The sequence below is a fragment of the Gallinula chloropus genome (assembly GCF_964237585.1).
Source record: "Gallinula chloropus genome assembly, chromosome: 4".
Taxonomy (NCBI): domain Eukaryota; kingdom Metazoa; phylum Chordata; class Aves; order Gruiformes; family Rallidae; genus Gallinula; species Gallinula chloropus.
Genome location: NC_140088.1, coordinates 4,104,884 through 4,117,793, shown reverse-complemented (window position 1 = coordinate 4,117,793; position 12,910 = coordinate 4,104,884). Strand labels below are relative to the sequence as shown.

General features: G+C 49.6%; 1 protein-coding gene across 2 annotated transcripts; it reads left to right on the top strand.

Moving 5' to 3' along the window:
• The first annotated feature begins 13 nt into the window (after positions 1-13).
• On the top strand, positions 14-9,206 carry GSTZ1 (glutathione S-transferase zeta 1). Of its 2 annotated transcripts, none has more exons than XM_084263502.1 (9): positions 14-111; positions 3,285-3,336; positions 4,049-4,116; positions 4,610-4,690; positions 5,407-5,532; positions 6,037-6,112; positions 6,877-6,929; positions 8,145-8,194; positions 8,813-9,206. In XM_084263502.1, exons 1-9 carry the CDS (start codon positions 91-93, stop codon positions 8,937-8,939), a joined length of 654 nt encoding a protein of 217 aa, XP_084119628.1. In that variant the 5' UTR covers positions 14-90; the 3' UTR covers positions 8,940-9,206. The 2 variants fall into 2 exon arrangements, with proteins under 2 accessions (XP_084119628.1, XP_084119629.1); XM_084263503.1 differs by lacking the exon at positions 14-111 and adding an exon at positions 2,725-2,754.
• Positions 9,207-12,910: the final 3,704 nt, after the last annotated feature.

Below are 12,910 nucleotides of genomic sequence, written 5' to 3'. Positions count from 1 at the left end.
ACCGGCGGGGCGGGGCGGGGCCGCGGTCCGAGGCCGGGACGGGGCTGACACGGGGCTGACACGCAGCCCCGGCCGGGGTGACGGCGCGGGATGAGTTCTGCTGCGGCCAAGGTACGCGATGCTGGCTCGTCCTTGCCGAGCGTCCCCACCGGGGGGGAGGGGAACGCGGGCGATGGCGGCCCCAGAGCTGGAGGGAGCAGGGCTGGGACCTCGGCCCAAACCAGCTCCTGGTGCCCCGGGCTCCGCGGAGAGGCCGCGATGGTGGTTACCGAGCGGGCTGCACCCCGTGCACAGCATCCCTTAAACACGTTTCTACTGCCCTGGCCAGCAGCTCTGTCTCGGTGGAGAGCAGAGAGTTTGCCCCCAGGCTGAGTAAGCGCAGTGCCTCCCTACGCCGTGAGGGCGCGTTTATCCCAGCGAGCTGCTGGCACTGATGCCCGCCGCAGGGATGCTGAGCCTTTGGGAGCACACCTCTTCCTTCTGCTTGCAGCTTGTGACGCTTCAAGCCAGCAGACTGGAAGCAGAGCCTTCCAGACACCAGGGTTTCCCCCCACTCCACGCAAGTCTCCCAGGAGTGGGTTTCTCCCTCGCCTGTGTCAGGCCCTGTGTGCAGGCTGCTTGGAGTCACAGCTCACAAGGAAGAGGTGAAAAGACATTTGCCTTGCCAAGTGAGTCCTGAATGCAGCCTGGAAGAACCTGGTGCTCAGAGGAGACCATACTGACACCAACAGGCTTGGAAACCTCAGGGCTCAGACTCACAGAATCACAGAATTATCAAGGTTGGAAAAGACCTAAAAGATCATCCAGTCCAACCATTCACCTATTACTACTAGCTCCCACTAAACCATGTCCCTCAATACAACATCCAGGCTCAACACAAAGTTCAAAGCTCAGCTCAAAGTCTGGGGTGCCTCTTCCATCCTCCTAAACAGTGAAATGCGGGTCTCAGGTTTTCACTCTAGATCGGGGTTGAAGCCCATCCCTCACTGCACTGCTGATGCTGGGAATGAAGCCAGAAATCTCAGGAGACATGAGGTAAATGCTGCCTCCCTGCTCTCCTCCCAGCTCAAACCAGGCTAAACCTCCAGTTTAGGGGGATCATACCCCACAGGGTTGTAAATGGAGGCAGCTCTTCCCCAGCACTCCCCTGGCCCGTGCTTAGATCTTCCTCCAAGGAAGGCAAGTTATGTCACTCTGCAACCTGCCCACTGAGGGCAGAACACTCCTGTCTCTCCTCTTGACTTAGCTGATGGTTTTGCCTGTGATCTGCCCTGCCACTGGGAGCAAGACAGCCTGAAGGTGAGAGATCACTCCAGGCCTCAGCCTCTGGAGACACAGTTCCCAGCTGAGGGATGGGTTGTTTCCAGCGTTCTTCTTGGTGAAATCCCATGGAGTCTTGAATTTACAGAGTGAAGCCATTGGGCTAGCACAGTGTATTACAAATGATAGCACAGGTTGCAAATCAATGAAGAACAGAAGAAATGTCTCTGCCAGCTGAGAGGCCAGAGTCTAGAACAGATGTGAAGCATGTGCATTTCTCAGTGAAACAAAAAATCATCAGCAAGGTCCCCAGGAAAAACAAGTAAAAATAATATGCCCATGAATGCTGTGTCTTCCTTTTGAAATGATAGTTTCTGTCTCTTTCCTGCAACCCAGAATGCTAGATATTTGGGGGAAAAAAAAAGCACAGCTGAGATTCCTAATGCCCCGAGTCCAGGAGCAGGGAATTCAAGAAAATCACTAAATACTTTGTTGGCAAAAGCGTTGCCAATACTGCCATCACTTCCCTCCTCAATTATAGATCATTTCTCCAGTAAACTTTGACTAGAGCAATTTAATCGAATGTGTGCCTCATTTAAAGTAATTTGAACCAGTCTACACTGTAAAAGAAGCATCTTGTTTACAAAGAGGACTGGAGCAGAGACAGCTTCTGGGTTTCTGTTGATGGATTGTATGTCTGTGAGCAAATCCCTGCCTTTTTCTGCCTTGCTCCTATCAGTCTCTAGTATAATTTCTATGCATTTTGGGAGGGTGGGGATAGAGAAAGTTGCCCAGCATGCTGTGAGATCTATGGAAGGAAGGAGAGACATGATTACAGCTTTATTTAGAGACATGTATGGGTACTGTTATTTCCTGTGTGGAAAGAAAATACTGTAACACAAAAAAGCAAGCTTTGTATTCCACACACAGTTGGCTTGGGAGCAGAGTAGCAGCCTCTCCCAGGCATGCAACACAGATAAACCCTCAGCGCTGAGGAGGGCTGCAGGAAGATGCTGAGGGACAGTCCCACAAAGGCAGCCCCTTTCCTGGGAGCTGGCAGTCATTCCTTAGTGAAACAAAACCTGCACGTAGCTGGCTTCCTTGTTTTCTTCCCTGGGGCAGCCCTTCTGCACTGGCAACTACTGAGACAGGCTGACAGACTCTCCAGATACCATCTTTATTTCTGGACAGAAAGCTAGGGAAATAGGGATGGTCATTAAATGGAGCTTCTGACCTCAAGCTGGGTAATAGTCCTGGTGTCAGGGTCAGGGCTGCAGCACGTGGGAACCTGGATGAAGCTGATTGCAGTCACTTCAGATTCACTCTGACTGGCTGGTTTTCATGCCCTGGGTACAGATTTAGGGGCATAGTCCTTTTCTCATTGGCTTTAGGAGAGAAGCCTTCCCCCACCCCAGCCAAGTTAAAAGGGAAAGCAAAGAGGTTGCTTTTATTTCCTGGAGTAGTTTGCACACACCGACCATGGCATCTGAAAAGGTGAGAGGGGCCATGGATAGGGTGGAAGGGCTCAAGAAAGCTGCCTCAGTGCTGGGGTTCAGGTAGAGATGAGTTGTCTGCCCTCTTGGCAGCAGCAGCTCTCCCTGGGAAAGAGGTCCTTCCCTGCCCTGCCTGGCTGGGAAAGCTGGTTTATGCCATGCAAATACTCAGTGCAGGTGCTTGGTGTAATGGGTGGGAAATGTGCTTTAAAAAAAGCCAAGATGGGATAAAAGTTACCAATGTCTGATAGTGACAAAGAGAGCAGCTTTGTAGGGAGTCATTGTAAGGTCACTTGTGCAGTGCAGGAAACATCAGGTGGAACTAAATATTCAGAGGGCTGGCATTCACTCCAGTGATACACTCACTACCTGTGCACCCAAAGCAGGAACAGCCACTTTCAGAAAGGAGCCCTCTCTCCCCCAAACTTTGCTCTGCCCTTCCCTACAGTGCCTGAAGTGCCTTGTTCGTGCCTTGTTCTTACAATACTGGGGTGCTCCCACCATGTAACCACTTTGTCTCTCTCTTCTCAGCCCATCCTTTACAGCTATTACCGAAGTTCCTGCACCTGGAGAGTGAGAATCGGTAAGACCCCGTGTTGATCTCTGGTTTATTCTCTTGGTGTTACTGCAGTATCCTCCCCTTCACCAGCTAAATTAATGAGTCACTTATTAAAAGAGAGGTCAGCAAACATGATCCTGGAACAGGGAGGCATTTCCTCCCCTCTCCCGTGGAGTGGGAGGGAAGGGAATAGCACAGCCTACCTGGAGCAGGGGGAAGGGAGAGGAATGGAGCTCCTGCAGGTAGAGTTACTCCTTGTATAAAGCTAAAATGATGCACATAGCTGTTTCTTCCATATCATCCAGAAGAGCCCTGCCCTCTGTTTACACACTGACACCATTCCAGAGTCTGGTCTGCCCAGGTCTTAAGAGCTAAGCAGGGCTGGGAATAGTCCCTACTTGGACTGAGACAGACTTAAGGAAGGATTTGCAGGTGTTGACAGGCCCCTCTGCCCTGTCCAAGCCCTCTCAGGAGGGGCTGTGCTCCAAAGAGTGGAAAAGCTTATTTTGAATAATCCAGTGGTTTTGCCAGGACTGGTCTTCAGCACTTTAGCCCTTCATTTGCCAGAACACTATCTTCTCAGTGGACTCAAGCCACCTTTCTTAAGGGATAGGGTGTTTTTTTGGTTTTAAAGCCGTTCTTTTTTCAAGTGGTGATGGTAACATTTCCCTGAGCCATTACAAATTAAACTGACCTCAGTGTGCCTGTCTGAAACTGTGTGTTTTGTTCTCTCCAGCGATGGCTCTGAAAGGGATTGCCTATGACTTGGTGCCAGTGAACCTCCTGAAGGACGGGGGGCAGCAGGTAAAGCAACAGCTACCACTGCTTTCTCCAGGGGTACTGAACTTGGGGGTCATTAGGAGAATTTGGATCAGCACTAGAAAGTTCCCATAGTTCACCAAATTCCTCACTGCTTCGCTGTAATCTAAACCAGTATTCCCTGGCATGTAGGATAGAGGGACATGACTGCAGGAGACTAAAGGTCTTCTCATCTCTTAAACATCTGTGACTGAATTTCATAAGGCTGAAGATCTTTTGCTTCTGCTTAGTATGATATAACTGAACATATCTGGCACACAGACTCCAGAAGCTGCACTGCAGTTTAAACACAGACTCGACCTCACTCAGTTCTAACACCAGAAAGTGGGTAGTAGTGGTGGTTGGGTGTCCAAAAGATGCTTAAATGATGCAGTAAGGGGCTGTTAAAAAAAGTAAAATAATTTGGTAACTGGGTTCTAGGGAAGAAAACAAGAAAGAAGAATTTCTTGTTGCAGTAATCTCAGGTTTGTTTGCACAGCTTTCTGCTGAATTCAAGGCAGTGAATCCAATGCGGCAAGTCCCAGCCTTGAAAATTGATGGGATCACCCTTTCTCAGTCGGTGAGTTACCAGCCACACCCCTCTTAACTGTTCACTCCAGCCTGCTGCCAGTCTGGAGGGGATTGCTTTTCCCCTTTCTCTTGCTAATGACTAACAAGGTCCCAAGCAGACATTGAAAGGAAAATTCTGTTGCCTATATTGGTAACAAACTTCATTCAAAAGCTACTGTATCCTCTTGGATCAGCTTCCTTCATCCATGTGTTCAGGATGTGAACTTTTCCCTGGCTCTCCAGTAACTCCTCTTATCAAAGAATCATACAATGGTCTGGGTTGGAAGGGACCCCAAGGATCACAGAGCTCCAACCCCCCTGCCACAGGCAGGGACACCAACCTCCAGGCCTGGAGCTACACAAGGCTGCCCAGGGCCCCATCCAACCTGGCCTTGAACAGCTCCAGGGACGGGGTATCCACCACCTCTCTGGGCAGCTTGTTCCAGCCCCTCACCACTCTCTCTGTAAAAAACTCCCCCCTAATATCTAATCTAAACCTTCCTTCCTTCAGTTTTAATCCATTCCCCCTTGTCCTGCCATTATCTGCTCTTTTAAAAAGCTGATTCCCCTCCTGTTTCTCTGCTCCCTGCAGGTACTGGGAGGCTGCAATGAGGTCCCCCCACAGCCTTCTCTTCTCCAGGCTGAACCAGCCCAGCTCCCCCAGCCTCTCTTTGTAGGGCAGGTGCTTTAGCCCTCTAATCAATCTTCTCTCTTTGTTCATTTCAGCTAGCTATAATTCATTACCTAGAAGACACCCGTCCTAACCCCAGGCTCCTGCCCCAAGATCCAAAGAAGAGAGCCCAGGCCAGAATGATCGCGGATCACATTGCTTCTGGCATTCAGCCACTCCAGGTATTGCCTTGTCATACCCATGACAGGCTGGCTTTCCAGGAGTCTCTATCTCTGAAAAGCCCAGTCTTTTTAGATTGCTGCCAGCCCATAGTTTTCAGACATGAAATCTGTGCTCAGCTTCTTCCTGATCTGCCAACAGCAGCAATAGAGTATTTGCTATTAAAAAATCCTATTGCACCCCAGGGTTCTTCCCACAAACAGCTGAACCCATGCAGTTTCACACAGGGTTTAGTATGTTTTAGGAAGACATCTGAGTAACCCAAAAGGCAGAGGTAAAGGGATACCCTGGTAGCAGTTACAAAAAGACAGTCCCAGGAGACAGATACAGTAGGGTGCATAGTTCACTGAGGGTGAGGTCAGGGCTCACCCAGTAGGATGAACTCAGGCTGGGGGTTCAGACTTGGCACCTCCTCATCTCCCCTCTCCTCCGCTGCATGAGGTAGTGGGTAAGATCCAGCCAGCAGCAGTCTATCTATCTAACCTGGACACTACTTGCTTTCACAGAATCTGAAGGTCCTGCAACTAGTAGGTGAGAAAAAGACAGAATGGGCTCAGAACTGCATCATCTCTGGCTTCCAAGGTGTGTCCCACATCCAAAGTGATCAGCATTACAACTGGCACTTCTAAATTCTGCGCTGCTGGGGTCCTGCTTTCCTCCTCAGGGCCAAACAATAGCTCTCCCTAGGATGGTGTGTTGGGGTCCTGCCCTGCTACTAACACTCCAGGGTCTCAGAGAGAAGATACTGCCCACAGTGTGCTTCCACTGCTGTGCATGGAAGAGGGGAAGCCCAAGGCCATCCTGTACCCTGCAGCAGTTGATTCACTGAGGGCATGAGGGCTGACAGCACTTCTCTGTTCCACCCACCTGCTTCCAAACTAGTGCCTTTTACATTGAAGTTCTGTCAATCTACGTTGATAGGCTTTTGTCAACAGAAAAAACACATCTGATGGCAAACCCCTACAGAACCTAGCAAGTAGCAGAGTATGTCTTTACCTCGTTGGGAGAAATACAGTGCTTCTTGTTTCCTTAAAACTCTTCCCCCCCCCCCCATGTGCTAGAATAACAGGTCCATCTTCACTTATGGACACACTAACTATACCCTTGCATTTTTCCCCTCTCACATATCTCTATGTTACCCTCTTAGTATTTCATGTGCCTTGCCTGAAGCAACTGGGGTTGCAAAAGGCTGAAGGACCCCAAAGACTTACACCAAACTGCTCCTTTTACACACTCAGCTCAGGGTCAGAATTCCTCTCTTCATAATTCCCTGTCTAAAAGGTCTTTGGTGTGTCTTTCAAATGAGTCTCCAATGCCTCACCCCAGTGTACCACTTCTCTTGGCAGCACTGGAGCAGATTCTGCAGCACACTGCTGGGCGCTACTGTGTGGGGGATGAAGTAAGTATCTGACTTTTATATACCACTGGAGAACTGAAACCCCCTATATTCCATAAAATAGGAAAATAAATTGGTTCTGGAGACAAAGCCCAGCCCCATCCTGTGCTTGGGGTTGCATGAGGTACCTTCAGCATGAGAAAAACAGCTGCATGGATCCCACTCAGGCCATTAATGACTTGCAGGTAGTTAGAGAGATGTTTCCTTGTCCCTGCCTGTAACCTGCTTATGGCTAGATTCTGCTAAAGGACATGGAAACAGGTTATATATATATTCCATCTTCAAGGGATTTGGAGTTCAAAGTGCCCTGACATAGAGGCAAAGCTTGGCTCAAGAAACACAGGTTCAGTTCTTAGGTTTGTTCTGTAGAACCAAGAACTTGTAGAACTTTAACCAAGTTCTATTGTATTTTTCTGACATGTTAGTCCAATTTTAATGTGGGCAGAGTTCAGAGGGCTCACATACAAGTGGTTCTGACCCTTACCAAGCTAGAGGACACTCAGGCCTCTCCCATTTAGCAGTCCTGTTTGGCAAGCAGTTGGATCTTTCCTATAAAAGCCTGGCAAAAAGTATGGGCTCCTGCAATAACCTGCGCTGCAGAGGATTGTCTAGTAGGAACCTTATGGCACTAGAGCCCTTGGTGGGCATAAGCTAGCTGTGAGATCTCATGCTGGAGAGTATGTGCTCTGAAAGGCACACAGAGCTTTGTGACCTGGGGTGTGGGGTGGAGGCAGCTGCCTCTGTGCAGACAGGCTGTATTGTTCTCAAGTCTTCAGCCCTCAAGTCCCTGAGCCTGCGTGCCACGGCCCAGCACCTGTCAGGCCTTGACACTGGCAGGAGCAAAGCTTCCTCATCTTCTCCCAGCCATGCAAACACCCCCATCCCTCCACCTCCTCCCTCTGCAGCTTGCCAGCAGGCTTGTTTGCTCAGAGGCAGTTGCCATAGAAGCACTGTGTACTCCTTGAGGTCACAACCATCAGCTGGTAAATATGAAGCTCCCTAAAAGCTGACAGCTGCTTCTCCTGGTAACTCCTGTGAAGTTCCTTTCCTTGTACTGTTGTATTATTTATGCTGGGTTAAAGAATAGGGTTGTTGCAACAACATCTTTGTACTGGCTGATAAAATAACTTCTATCCTGCTGTCAAAGCTGGCAACCCCAGGGAAGCAGGATGGGACAGGCCCTGAATTCCTGACCCCTTCTCTCTGCTACATTTGCAGATTTCCATGGCTGATCTGTGCTTGGTGCCCCAAGTTTACAACGCTGAAAGGTAACTAAGGCTAAGCTTGAGGTGCTTTCTTCAGGGGCAGCTACTCCTTGCACTGGGCTGTTAGAGTTCACCTTCTGCTGCTCCTTGTGCCAGCAGGAAAGCATCCCTCCTGCCTCCCCTATCCAGTTATGGTTTCTTCTCCACAGTAATTTTTCCATGTCATAAATACCATCTCTTTTGGAAGCTCTTGGAAATAAGAAGCTGGGCTCTCTCCTTGGAGGCCACTAAAGGAACACTGATCTATGTCCTTAGAAAAGCTAAGGTTGCCCCCACTCCACCTCCTCTCTCCCAGTTTGCCCTATATTTACACTGCACACAGTGGGGCTAGAGAAAGCTTTAAACCCACGTGAGTAGTAGCTGCATGATTCTGAGGAAGAGCATAGTGCCTTCTCACCCTGCACTGCACACTGTGTAAAAGCCTAGTAAATACAGAAGAACTACCCTCTACTCCAGCATATTTGTAAACCTACAAGTATGAACCTTTTCTGTTAATGAAATGTATCCCAGCCTGTGAGCTTCTCCCATACAGGGCAGGCACAGCACACTGCTCTTGACCCTTCTACTCACTGCTGTGCTGTCTGACTCAAGAGTACCTCTCAAATTCTTTGCCTTTTGCAGATTCAAAGTGGACATGGGTCCATATCCCACAATAACCAGAATAAACAAAGCTCTCCTGGAGTTAGAGGCATTCCAAGTAAGCCACCCATCCCGTCAGCCAGATACTCCTGCAGAGCTGCAAGCCTAAAGCCCTTCTGTTCATTAAATCCCGTAAACTGGAGTGTCAAAGAGAACAACAGCTACAGCTTGAGTACAACTCTGTGCCAGCAGGAAGCCCTAGTACTGTTGCCTCTCATCTGGATGGGAAGAAGGGCAGAGGACCTGGAAGTAGCCTGGATGACTTACAGGAGCTATGCCTCTGCTAGAAAGTTTTCAGCTGCTCCTGACTGTTTGTTGGCATTTTTTCCTATCCAATGTGTATCCAGGAAGCAGATTAAAACAGAAGCATCCATAATTATCAGAAGTCCCCTTTGTGTTGCTTTGGGTTGGGCAATGTGTCCCCAGACATCTGTGAGGCACTGGGACAATTCTGGACTCTCCACAAGGGCTGCTTCTTTCACCTGCTTCTCCTTGCAGCTGCCTCAGAGCTATGCCATAATCATCAGTACCATGGATATAAACAGTAAGAGCTAGTCTCTGGTAGAAGACAGCTTAATCCTTGCCCTTGTTGGGTCCTGCAGGTCTTGCCACCCTTTCAATGACAAGAGAATTACTACCTGGGACACCTGATTTGTGCCTCTTCCTTGTGTCTAGCAGCAGGACCTGTCTAGAGCAAAGCTAGGTGGTTTATGCCATAGTCAGCCAGACACAACCACCTCACTCCCACACGCTGAAAATGATGGTGTTCTCCTCCTTTTCCCATCCTCAGACACCACTCAAAGGTGTTTTCCTAGTCCTCACCTGCAGGTTCTTTCTAAAGGGAATCCCACACCAGATTTGCTCCAAACCAGAATGATACCTGTATTGTCACTGGGGCAAGAGAGCAAATCCCATCCCACCCATCCCAAATTAAACCCAACACCTGAGTCCCTCCCAGAGCTGAAAGCACCCCAGAAATTCCATCCCAGAAACCTGTAGGACAAGAGGAGAAAACACAGAAGCCCATGACACTGTTGTGTGCAGGCTCAGCCCAGGTCCCACTGAATGCTTTGGCACCCAAGCCAAGGTACCAAGCCAGGGATACGGGATGGAGCTTCTGCCAGTCTGATGCCATATTATCTGCTGCCTGAGGAGGGAAATACCCACTGGAAAGGCTTTACAAACCTTGTGCCAAGGTAGCATTCACCTCCACATAGATACTTGGAATGCCACAGTGCTTTGACTCATTTATTGTCAGAGGTTATAGGTTGGTGAAGAGCCTTTGCTGCTCCAGACTCGTTCCAAGCAGTGTGCATTATCCTAGGTCCAACTGGATCTTGACTGTGCTGTTGTAAAAGGTCCCAGCACAGTTGGAGCCCCCAAAGACCAACAAAGTATGCAGGTTATGCTCCTCTTTGTTCTCCTTGTCCACATCCATCTGGTGGGCAGGAGTCAGGTCAAGCAAGGTGTGGCCAGCTCGAGGCACAGAGCAGAGGTCGTGGTGGATCACCGTGCTCCATGAAAGAGTATCTGAAGTAGAAAGCAGCTATCAATATTGACAAACCCATTCCTAGTGGGAGGGGTGACAAATGGCCCAGACTAGGTGTTGAGAAACACTACTCTAGCCCAACCTTCAGCTGTGGAAGGTGGGGAGGAGAGTCACTCACCTAGGTGGAAGATGAAAGCATCCTGCAGGGCCCCCCTGGTATTGCAGCCTCCACTGATGAGAACCTTCTGGTCTGACACTGCCAGAGCTGCATGGAAACTGCAACCAAAGCAAAGCTGAAAGGTGGCTGCAGCAAAACCTGCTGGGGTTGCCTCAGTCAGCAATGGGCAGGGGGTGGGCAGATGTCAGCAGGAGGCTGGGAGCCTAAGCTGCAGAATGGAAGTTAACTTCTGCTGCTCTTCTGCACGACTTGCTGAATAACCCTGAAAGAGCTGTTTGTTTGCTTCTGCAGGCCAGACCATAGGCAGGCCTGAAAATCACCTCATTGTCTCAGAAGCAGCTATCAAAATAACTGTTTTGCTCTGTGGAGTGGGGTAGCTGGCTAGCTGGGCTTTGGTCTGATTTAGTCATCGTTCTAGGGGACAATAATGTCCCTGTAGGGACAGCAAAGCCCTAGCAAAAGTTTCTCCCTCTGTGTGTGTCACACAGCAGAGGGACCATCCATGAGTGGGACAGAGATATGCCACTATGTCTGACCACAAGCACTGTTTAAACCTGGCTTCAAAGAGGAAGGAGAGAGGAAGCAGATGGCTCCTGGATCTGCAAGAGGGTCTCACCAGCGTGCAGAAGGCTGTCCTGCGAGGAGGGGGACCGGTGTGTACTCCATGAAACCTGACAGCCAGGGGAAAGGCAGGTGAAATGTCCAGAAAACCTCAACCTTGCAAGCAGACAAAAAATTTTCCACTCTGCCACATCAGCAACTTGTATTGTGTTCCCCAGCTTCTTCCAAAAAAAAAAAAGCAGTCTTTCATTTTTCCCCAATTCCCTCCCCTCTTCACCCCAGAAGGGTTTTTTTTTACCCCATAATTTTGCATCTACATTGCCTAGTTAGGAGTTTCTATAACATTAATGCTACCTTCCCATCGAGCATGCCTCACCCCCCAGTCCCTGCCTTACAATGGGCCTTCCCAAAGCATCCACCTGGCACAGACTCTTACCCAGATCCAGGATGTGCATGTCACTGAGGTAGAAAGAAGTCCTCCGACCCCCAAAAATCAGCAGCTTGTTCTTCAGTAGAGTGGCTGAATGCCTGGGCAGAGAAGCAGCAGGTGAACAAAAGTATCTTCAGCAAGTTCCCAATCCTGACATTTGAGCCTTGGCTTCTGCTAGTGGGCTGCCATGGCTTCAGTCTACACACGCCTCTACCCCCAGCCACTGCAGCCCACAGACAGGTTCCCACCAGGATTCAGCACAGGAGGTACTGGGAATCACACTGCTCAAATCATAGCCCTGTCTTAAGGGGACAGAGGTGGAAAACTGACATAATACTGAGGAAGTTAAAGTGGGGTGGGAGGGAAGGTGAGCAGAGGTTTTCCGCTCTATTTTGGAAGGCTGGAATAAGAACATCCTCACCCAAGCCTAGGCAGAGGCTTCTCCCCTTCAGAGATGGGTTGGTACCAAATTTCATGCTCTGGATTGAAGACATAGAGCACATTGCTGCAGGGTTCAAGTGCCAGTGATGCCTTCTTGGAGAAGGTCCCTCCAAAAACGAAGAGCTCCTTGCGGTAAATAGTTGCACTGTGGTAGGTGAGCACTGGCATCCTCCCTTTAGCCTGGAAAAGGTTCAACACACTTTTGCTACCAGAAATGTATTATCTGCTGCAAGACCCATAGGAAACATCATGCAGTAAGCCTGACAACTCTTGATTTTCACTTGATCAGCTCCCCAGGCAGATCTTTACCACACAGGCACACCATACATCCCCTGTGAACTCTGCACCTCCAGGATGCTCTGGTGAGAGAAGTCACCCTCCTGCTGCAGCTTCCTCAGGAAACAACAGAGCTCATCCAGGCTCATTCTGTAAAAGCCATCTTGTGACTTAGCAAGGAAAGAGACAGATAGTCCCTTGCTGGCAGGGCCCTCTGCAAGGACAGGGCATGCATCTAAAGAGCTCAGAGATCACCTGTGCTCAGAGCAGTCCCTGACCTGAGATGACCAGATCTTCTCCTCAGCATCCAGTGCAGCTCACAACAGCACCATATAAAGTGAGGGACCATTTCCCTCTGCCACATGTACAGTACCTCCCACCCATGACCTTGGTCAGACCCAGCATTCTGCAGCAACCATTTGCATCAGTCACTGTACACACAGCTCCTGGCTGCTGCCAAGCTTGTGGCCTTTCAACACAGAGTTTTATATCTGTCAAGCACAACTAAGCAGCTCAGGCAACCCACAGCAACAGTGGACCAAGACTGCTGGAGTCAGGACACAGGCACACTGATTGCCACTTTCAGACAGGACCTGCCACCCCTCCTGTGCTTTTGTCCTGGACAAGCTGTAGTACTTACAGCCACGAGGAGCCATTTCCAGGTGACTGTGTCCAGAATGTAGATGCTGCTGTAGTCCTTGTCCT

Excerpts from the sequence above, each read along its gene's own strand:
- GSTZ1 (XM_084263502.1), top strand. The coding sequence starts at position 91 with ATGAGTTCTGCTGCGGCCAAG. Across the intron at positions 6,113-6,876 it reads CATCATCTCTGGCTTCCAAG|CACTGGAGCAGATTCTGCAG; the intron begins GTGTGTCCCACA and ends TTCTCTTGGCAG. Across the intron at positions 8,195-8,812 it reads CAAGTTTACAACGCTGAAAG|ATTCAAAGTGGACATGGGTC; the intron begins GTAACTAAGGCT and ends TGCCTTTTGCAG.